General features: G+C 44.8%; 1 protein-coding gene across 1 annotated transcript; it reads left to right on the top strand.

The window, feature by feature from the left end:
• The first annotated feature begins 7,255 nt into the window (after positions 1-7,255).
• Positions 7,256-9,301, top strand: LOC142586364 (uncharacterized). Its single transcript, XM_075697613.1, has 5 exons — positions 7,256-7,646; positions 8,053-8,158; positions 8,221-8,495; positions 8,559-8,791; positions 9,070-9,301. Exons 3-5 carry the CDS (start codon positions 8,232-8,234, stop codon positions 9,299-9,301), a joined length of 729 nt encoding a protein of 242 aa, XP_075553728.1. The 5' UTR covers positions 7,256-7,646; positions 8,053-8,158; positions 8,221-8,231.
• Positions 9,302-9,887: the final 586 nt, after the last annotated feature.

Genomic DNA, 9,887 nt, shown 5'->3' on the forward strand with positions numbered 1-9,887 from the left:
CTCCGCCGCTTATCGGCCTGGCATTGCACTATCTTTGGGATCGGCCTACTTATGGCGAGTGCTTAACGCCTGCTTCATCTTCCGCCGCGGGTCGGCCCGGCAGTGCACTATCTCCGGGATCGGCCCACGAATGCGGAGTTTCTTGCTTACCACGCCAACAACGGCACGGGAATTTCCTTGGGCGGTAGAGTATACAGCTTCGCTGTAGAAGTGTCAGCAAGTTGTGCGGGAGCAACTGCTTGTCCCATGTTTTTGTTCCATCTCGAGTTCTGCCACCCCACAGAGAAGCATGCAGCACAGGTCAGGCTTGTGAAAAAAGCAGCCAGTTGGTGTTCCGTAGTCTATAGCGACACGTGTAAGCTCAGGGTACCTGTAAACAATCTACCGCAGCATCAGCTAAATGCTCGAAGCAGAGTTTTTTGCGTCCGCACTTTCCGTAAAAGCTGGCGACGATCGCCATCATCCCCTCGTGCAGACCTTCATCACATTATGTGGGAATGCCCATCACCTCCAAACAGTATCAGGCACAGCATAAATCACTGCTAAAATGAACACCCCCGAGCAATGGGAGGCTATACTGCTCGGCGAACGCTCAGACCAGCTCTGGGCTGTTCAGCTGGCGGAGGACGCCGCTACGGTTCAAGACCTGACCCGCGTCTGATGGAAAGGGGAGCTCAATGGGACCAGCCTCCCAGCCCCTCCGTTCTTAGAACACTTAAAACACCCATGTACTTAGATTTAAGCGCACGTTAAAGAACCCCAGGTGGTCGAAATTTCCGGAGTCCTCCACTACGGCGTGCTTCATAATCAGAAAGTGGTTTTGGCACGTAAACCCCCGAATTTATTTTGATATTTTTTTGTCTTCTGATTAGCTCCAAGATCGTGGTGCCTTCGGTATAGTGGACGTTCTTGTTCTTTAGTGGCTCAAGTATCAACTGACACTCTTGCTTCTTGAGCAGCACTGGCACTTCACAACCTGAGACGACATGGTAGGAAGTTCAAAATAAATCAGTTAAAGAAGAGATAGTACAATGCAAAATTCATGGGTTTCATTACAGATATGATATCAGTGCATAAGCGTACTTATAAGTTCAATTACCGCAGTGTCTGGAATAATTAGAATTAATTAGAAATCACTGAGACGCGCGGGAACGAAAATGAAAATAGACCAGAAAAAATTGAGAGAGAAATAGTACAGTAACAGTACAGGGTTCATGGGTTTCATTATATATAGATATTATATCAGAGCATAAGTTTATTTACAGCTTGAGTTACCGAAGTGTCTGGAATAATTGGAAATAATTAGAAATCAGTGAGACTTCCGGAGACGAAATTTAATATGATTCAGAAAAAATTGAATATATAGTACAGTAGAAAATTTATGGGTTTAGTTATAGAAATGATATCAGAGGATTATTTTAGTTACATGTTGAGATACGGAAGTGTATGGAATAATTAGGATTAATTAGAAATAACTAAGATTACAGGGGACGAAATTCAAAAAAGGAAGAATAGAAAAATAAATAGTGCAGCACAAAATTCATGACTTTTTTTATTGATATGATATCAGAGTATACGTCTAGTTACATACTGAGTTACTGAAGTGTCTGGAATAATTATAATTATATGAAATCACTGAGACGAGCGTGGATGAAAGTCAAAATAAATTAGAAAAGATAGAAAAGTATAGTACTGTACGAAATTTATGGGTTTCTTTAAGATATGATATCAGACCATAAATTTAGTTACATGTTGAGTTACTGAAGTGTGGGGAATAATTTGAATTATTTAGAAACCACCGAGACTGCCGGAGACCAAATTCAATATAATTAAGTAAATAAAACAACAGTGCAGTACAGAATTTATGCGTTTCATTATATATATAAGACCATAAGTTTAGTTACAATTTGAGTTACTGAAGTATCTGCAATAATTAGAACTAAATAGAAATCACTGAGACGAGCGGGGACGAAAATAAAGATAAATCAGAAAAAAATTGAGAAAAAATAGGACAATGCAAAATTTATGGGCTTAAATATAGTTATGATATCAGAGCACATCTTAAGCAACATGTGGAGTTACTGAATTGTCGGCAATAATTAGAATTACATAGAAATCACTGAGACGAGCGGGGACGAAAATAAAAATAAATCAGAAAAAAATTGAGAAAAAATAGGACAATAAAAAATTTATGGGCTTAAATATAGTTATGATATCAGAGCACATCTTAAGCAACATGTGGAGTTACTGAATTGTCTGGAATAATTAGAAATAATTAGAAATTACTGCTTACCGCACACCAAATTGCAGAAATCTATGACTTGGATCCTCCACGTGAGCACGACTTTGGAGAGATTCCTGGAAACCCGGATGTAAAAGGCGGAAATTATGACGCCCCTAATGACCTCACACACAAGATGGTGGCATGATCATTAACAGACTATTTAATTAAAAACAGTTGCCTTCGAGTTCGGTTCGTATGCTGCGTTCGCCTAAAGTTAAGCTAAAGAGCACCAACGTCGAGGTGCGAGTGCCACTGAATACACCTAGGTGAAAGATTAGGGTCGCCCACCATTTCTGCGTTCTGACTGCGCCTCGGTGAGGCCCAATGAAAACGCACCAAGCGTCTCAACGCGCTCGCCTGACCGCGAGGTGTTCATAACTCGAAGGGCGCTCAGCAACGTTTAATTGGACATTGGGCCACCCCAATATCTCAAGTAGGCCCACACCCAAATTTCAAGTTGGCCCACTCCCAAACTTCAATTTGGCCCACCCACTCATATAAGTATGCCCATTGACAAATTTCAAGTTGACCCGCCCAAAAGTTTCAGTTGGCCCACGAACAGATTTCAGCTTGGCCCACCCCATGGCCCACCCCGAAATTTAGCTTGACCGATTCCCAGATTTGAAATTGGTGGTGGTGATGGTGGTAAAACATTATTTCCCAAAGTAGAGGTCCTGAAGGACACTCGGTTAGGCGCCAGGATTTCGACCCACCCCAAATTTTCATGCCAATGCTCGCACGTTCGTCGTCGTCTTCTTGCGCAGCTGGCTGGTTCTATCTTGAAAGCGATCGTCTTACGCGAAGGAGGAACGGACGGACCGTTTTCTCGTCGGGCAACCACAGAAACGCTTACGCATTAAAAAGAAAGGTAGAACGAGAGAGAGAGAGAGAGAGAGAGAGAGAGAGAGAGAGAGAGAGAGAGAGAGAGAGGCGAAGAAAGCGTCGTTTTGTTGTCGTCGTCCTTGTCGTTTTTCCTGCCACCTTGAATACTCTGGCTTGCACCGACGAGGGGGATTTGCGAGGATTCGTCGCAAAAGCACCAACAGTCCGCATTTAAGAATGGCCCATAATAATAAATGAGACAGATAACAAACATAATAAATTACAAATAATAATAAATGAGACAATGAGACAAATAATAATTATATATACTGTGGCGAGGAAAGCATATGTCGCCTTGAAGAAGACAAGTCCACTTGTCGAAACGTTGGCTCCTGCATTCACCTTGTTCACGTTTTGCTCATCGTCTTGAATTGCCATCTCCCGCATTCCCTGTCTTTATATATACTGTGGCGAGGAAAGCATATGTCGCCTTGAAGAAGACAAGTCCACTTGTCGAAACGTTGGCTCCTGCATTCACCTTGTTCACGTTTTGCTCATCGTCTTGAATTGCCATCTCCCGCATTCCCCGTCTTTTCAATAAATGAGACAGGGAGACATGTAGACATGGTGCCTGGTTTCTTTCCTTGTTTATTTTGTTTTCGATACCAAATTGTGAAATGAAGATTAAATTCTGAGGTATCACGTGACTAAACCACGATATGATAATGAGGCACACCGTAAATTGGTACTGCGGATTATTTTGGAGTTATTTAACGTGCAGTTAAATCGAAGTACACGAACGTTTTTACATTTCGAACCCGCAACCTCTCAGCTGTACAACGCCAACACCACTTAGCTAGTGCACTATCACCGCGGGTAATATTTAAGTTAGGGGAAGATAAGTTACGGTGACGTTATGTTTAGTATTAGAGCCTCACAGATTGGCAGCCTATAGATAAGGTGCATTACATATTCCTTTGGCAATACAAAAGGCGAGAGATTTAGAGATAAACAGTCACGCTGGAGCTGTTGCGACGCTCTCAAAACAGATGAATGTGGTACATTTCCTTCTTTCATCTATATGTATGAACATTTCTAAAAAAGAAAATAGAAAAAACAAAAACAATTTCTTAAGAAGAAGCTTTAACTGGGTGCTCCTACATAAATACATGAAAAAAGGAGAATTCGTTTTTCTCGGCAACTACTGCACCAAATTTGGCGAGGTTTGTTGCATTTAAAAGAAAACTTAAAATCTAGTGACTGTTTGTTTGTGCTTCTTGAATTAGGTGGTCTATTTCTTATTAAAAATTGGCAACAATCGAAAAGTTTCAGAAAAAGAAACTATCAAGTTTACTACTCTGTCACTCAGCAATTAAAAATGATACCGAAATTCTGTAAATTGCATCCAATAGTACGCCTAAAGCGGGAAAAATTTATATGGTACAAATGAATCTGAAAACAATTTAGTAATATGAAAATACATCTTTTGCAGAACCCGTGTGCACAACCTAACAAATTCACTAAAGGTACAAAATTACATATGGAACTTGTCCGCTTTCAATGGTCTAATGGGTGCCGTTTACAGAACCGCGATAGCTGTTTTTGATGTAGAGGTAATCATTTGTAAACTTTGTGCTTCTTTCTTTTCAAACTTTCGAATTTTTGAACATCTCTTTGACAGAATTCAGGCCATAAATCGAAATTCCGCTTCCAGAAGTCACTAGGATTTAACTTTCTTTCTCAAATGCAATAAATTTCATTAAAATCGGTCCAGGGGTTATTTCAGAAAACCGTTTTTGCGTTTTACATGTATTTGAATAGGCCGCGTCGGAGTTGGGCCCTACCCGAAGCTTCCTCTCAATGCTCTCTTTCTTTAGGGATCTATCCTGTAACCACGCTACCGAGCTGCAGCCAAGGAGCACTCAACCGCCATCTATCGACAAATTTTAGCAAAGCGCGGCGTGGCGAGTCTCTGAGGGCGCGCAATTCGCTGCGTGTTTACAAGGAAAAGGGAACGATGGCGCTGGCTGCCAAACTGCTTTCGCATTTGGCGTTGCTCGGCGGGAGATTTGAAAGCCGCCGAGAATTCTCGCTCCGCCTTTGAGAGCTACTTTCAGGGCGTGGCAGCGTTTAGCGGCTTATTGCCAAGGTTCCCGACTTCCAGAAATGTGGAACTTCAGCGAACAGGAAATGTGCCAACAATTTTGAGAATATACACAAGAACCATCCGTGGAACACTGAATTATTTGATGAGTTCTTCATAATTAAGACGAAGCTTTAGCCCGGGCCCAACTCCGGCGCGGGCTATTCAAAAAAATGTAAAACACAGAAAGGCCTTTCCGAGGCAACCCCGGGACCGATTCTAATTAAATTTATTGAATTTGAGAGAGAAAGTTAAATTCTAGTGACTGTTGGAAGTGGATTTTCGATTTAGGGTCTCAACTTTGTTAAAAGAATTTTAAAGAATACGTAAGTTTAAAGAAAAAAAAACCGGAAGTTTACAAATGAATAACTTTGCTTCAAGAACCGGTATCGCGGCTCTGTAAAGGGCATCTATTAGATCATTCAAAGCGGACAAATTTGGTATGTCAATTGACATCTTACGAGAATTTGTTACGTTGTGTACAAGGGCTCTGCAAAAGCTGCATTTCAATATTACAGCATTTCTTGAGATTTATGTATAACATATCAATTTTGTCCGCTTTAGATGTACTATTAGATGCAATTCACATAATTATGATATCATTTTTCATTGCCGAGTTACAGAGTTGTAAACTTAATAGCCTAGATTTCAGAAAATTTTTGATTTTGACAATTTTAATTAAAAAATTAACAACGTAAATGAAAATTCGAAAAAAACAGTCACTAGACCTTAAGTTTTTGTTTTAAATGCAACAAACCTCGTCAAATTTCGTGCAGTGGTTGCCGAGAAAAACGAATTCCATTTCACATGTATTTAGGTATTAGGAGCACCCGAGGTAAGGCTCGAGACTCTTGTCAGTGACGTATTGGTGACGAAAGGGAACTTCGAGTGCTTGTGAATGATGTCTCACGATAATGTCTTATGGAACATAACCAAGTTTGCATCACACACGTCTGCATTGATTGCTTTCATTGCCTCCGTTATCCATCTGGACTATGTCGAACAGAGACACCAGTTTTTCGCTGAGTGGGGCTTTGCGTAGCTTTCACAAAATCTTTTGGTTTTTCCATCGGAATAACCGACAGGTGTGCTTCTGACGGCTCATGCAGCGAGGGAACTGTTCAACGTGTCCTTTGCCGTTTGCCGTTGTCCTCAAAATGCTGGCACATAGAGTAATTATACCAGAAGTTGGTGAAGGTGCTATCGGAGTTTCCATGTTCTAATATTTGATTAGGGAGCCTTTGATACTACAACTTGTTGCTTGCCTCGCCCCCCCCCCCCCCACCCCCGCCCACCTTTTTGTGTTCTTTCCCTTTTCAATGACAGCGGTCGTTGAGTTTCATACGCCCTGAAGACAGAACTCCACACTCGATCTATCTCTAGCGCTTCGAACGTTGTCAGCGACAGACTAACGTACCCTGCTTCAATTCGTTCCAGCAGCTGTATACTAAGGGAGCTCTTTCTCACCATCACTGCGTATTGGAACACGCCTGGACAACGTTCGGCGAACCCACGACACCAGATATTTTTTGTTGATACGAAAAGATTCTGTATTTATCTCCTCAGGATTTCAAAGAAATAAAAAGTCAGCCTTTTCTCTCCTAGTCTATTTGAGGCTATGGGGCTACTTAGCCGCCGTCATTACAGGCAACCGATAGCGCAAACCTTCGGTGTATGACCACTCATGCATATCGCACACCTAAGCCTGCGCTTTCCCAAGGTGGTGGCTGTCTCCTAAACAGCACCAACGCTCAGTTTTTAACGTCCCAACAATGTTAATATCTTAAGAGCCCGGTGGATAAAACTGATCTTTGTCGTCTGATCCTCAAACAGCAAAATAGGCGGCATCATTGCAGGCTTCATTATTTCAAGCTGTCTTCGCGGTCTGCGTCAGGATGGAAACAGAACATCATATGGCGGCTGTCTCCCAAAGACGGCAAATTATAGCTTTTTATGCCGACATTTGGAATACACTCAATAGGACGCACACGCGCAAGCAAACGACGCCGTTAAGAAACTATAGTCTGACGATAGGAGCGAGCCCAGCAGAAATGCCGCGTCACTTGCTGTTCCTCCCAGGGCGTGCGCGCCGCCTCTGCTCGTTATCAAGAAAGAAGCTTCTAGAACATTCCACGATCGGTCGGCGCGGTTTGCGCTTGCGTTTGCCTTTTTAAGGAGACAACGTAGCTGCCCCAGGGAGTTACTTCGCGTTGCAAGTTATCTGTGCTGCCTGCCCGAGGGACCCCTGAACTGGACCGGACTATGGTTTTCATGTGCGCGTGCTTGTGCACGGACCGCTGGCTGGTCGTTGGGGGCGTCCGGAAACCACCGCGACCACATCGCAGGGGGCCTACGCGGAAGGAGCCGACTCGGAACAACGGGCTTCGTTAACTAAAGGTGAGCCACCGAGAGCGTGATTTGTGTCTAATGATATTGCGTCGACTATAGCTGCGCCTAGTTGAGACGAACGCTTCTTGGGCCGTCGTTATGTCGGGTCCCGTCAGTGACGGAAGCGTGAGGGGTGTCGTCGAACACGAGCTTCAGGTTTAGCGAACACTAGGAAGGACTAGCTTGTATAGGGTTGCCCCTTTTACGCTTGCGTTGCGGACGGCGACCCGTTCCGAATGCGGTTGCAAACGGTGCACGTTATCGTGTCAAGGAATGCCCGCGCGCGACAGAGGTGCTCTTGAACGATAAGTGCTTGCCGGGCGCAACTTTGCATTCGGAATTTGGCAGTCAGGCGACACCGACTAACAGGTGGTGTAGCTTTCTCTTCTGCTAAGTTTCCTTTGTTTCCTTGCAGTCTCAAACCGTTTTTGGCGTTTCAACGAAGCTTTTTCGCGTGTTACAACTCCACCCCGCCGTGCCATTTGGACCACCGAAGTTCCGCTAAACCGCTGCTTTTTCACGTGAGTACATCATGTCTTTCTCACTTTCTGTTTTGCCTCACCAGTCCTTGCGCTCATTGCAGATCCGACGCCCATGCACAGCATCATCTGCCAACTGCGCATTGCCGTGTGGTGCAACTTCCGTAGCTCAGTGTGTTCTTCGGCCATCTCCGGAAAAACGCCCCCTCATCGTCAGAGCTACGGCCACGGCTGCAATATATTCATGGGCCTCCCTTTGCCGTGGGTCTTCGAAGAAACCTGCGTCCTTTTTTCGCGACACCGGCTATTCGCTCAGCACCGGAGTCTTGTTACTTTTTCTGTAGCGTTTTTCGCGCCCGTCCGTCACCGCCTTCTCAGGGTGAGTACATCCCACCGTTGCTTACGCTGTACTAACGTTTCTTCTTCATTTCCGACATCGCAGTTTCACGTCCCTTTGCTCCCGTATGGGCGCTTGGTCCACAGTGTTCCTGGCTCCGTTACAGTTCTCCCGGATCTACCTCGTCGCCTCCGTTGGACGGGAACCATGCGGAGGAGTTTCGCTGCCGCCTCGTGCTCTTCGGACGGCGCGGTGAAAAGCGGTGCTTCGTCGCGCCGCCTGCCCGTTCCGGAGATGGCTGCGCCGCCAACCTTCGGGCTCGCCCATCGCATTTTCATGTACGTATATTATCAACATATATGCGAACAAGTCATCTGCGGCCGAAATGCATCATTATATTTTCATATTCGACTGAATTTGTGAAAGGCTACTTTGAGGCTCCGTTATGATATTCTATTCTCGAACCGTACTTAGGAACCGCCTGCGGGGTGACATTGCATATCGCACTCGTATGTGATTACACATGTAGCGGGTGTTACGAGTCGATTTGTTCGCGTTTTAGTCATTGTACTGCTTCGATTAACGAGATTTGTTCTTTTTGCTGGTGTCGTTACAGATCCCAGGGCTCTTGCCGGCGCTGTTTCCTGTGTGCTGCCAGGGTCCTTTGCTGCCAGGGTCCTTTGCTGCCAGGGTCCTTTGCTGCCAGGGTCCTTTGCTGCCACAGTGTGCTCTTCAGGCGGCACCCAAGTCCTCCTTCGCAGTGGACTTCCGCTAGCAGCGCGGAGTGGACGCGCGAGACTGTGATTGAAATAAAGGAAGTCTTTGAAAGAGTTCAGCCTCCTGTCTAGTTCCAGTTGATGCTCTAAGTGCTCGCCGGCGTCAGCTGGCTTGGGTGCATTGACATTGACGGCGGTATTGCATGCTATAGCAAAATCTGTCCTGCTGATGTCTGTTGCAAGCCAATTAGTTGTGAAGCAATTACCGATGTCATGGAGGCCCCAATCTACTGCTCCTGTGCTGGTAAGGAAACAATGAAATAATTACTCGGTGCTTAATTATGCGTGCACTGCCGCAATATGTTGTGAAATGTAGGTAGGACAGTCGGTTCAAGGTGAACTACCTACACTAGTTCTCAGCTACGTCAGGGGTGCAGGGTGAGCTGGTAGACGACAGCTGTCTCTTTCTGAAAGACCAACTATCTCAACGTTGCAGCGGCACGTTTAAATTAGACAAAAAAAGCGGTGTTTGCGTAAGTTCTCGTCGCTTTATTAACGGCTTTCTTTATTGCAATTATAAGCAGCTCACGCTACAGGAAGGCGATGGTAGCATATGGTGGTAGCAGGCCGGACGGCTCGGCGACTTTCATCTGCAAGTTGAAACGTGCAGTGCATCACCATTCACGATAGAGGGGAGCCCATTGTTAGCGTAGGCTTT

This window comes from Dermacentor variabilis, chromosome 6 (assembly GCF_050947875.1).
Source record: "Dermacentor variabilis isolate Ectoservices chromosome 6, ASM5094787v1, whole genome shotgun sequence".
NCBI classification, from domain to species: Eukaryota; Metazoa; Arthropoda; class Arachnida; order Ixodida; family Ixodidae; genus Dermacentor; species Dermacentor variabilis.

Excerpts from the sequence above, each read along its gene's own strand:
- LOC142586364 (XM_075697613.1), top strand. The coding sequence starts at position 8,232 with ATGCACAGCATCATCTGCCAACTGCGCATTGCCGTGTGGTGCAACTTC. Across the intron at positions 8,496-8,558 it reads TCCGTCACCGCCTTCTCAGG|TTTCACGTCCCTTTGCTCCC; the intron begins GTGAGTACATCC and ends CCGACATCGCAG. Across the intron at positions 8,792-9,069 it reads CTCGCCCATCGCATTTTCAT|ATCCCAGGGCTCTTGCCGGC; the intron begins GTACGTATATTA and ends GTGTCGTTACAG.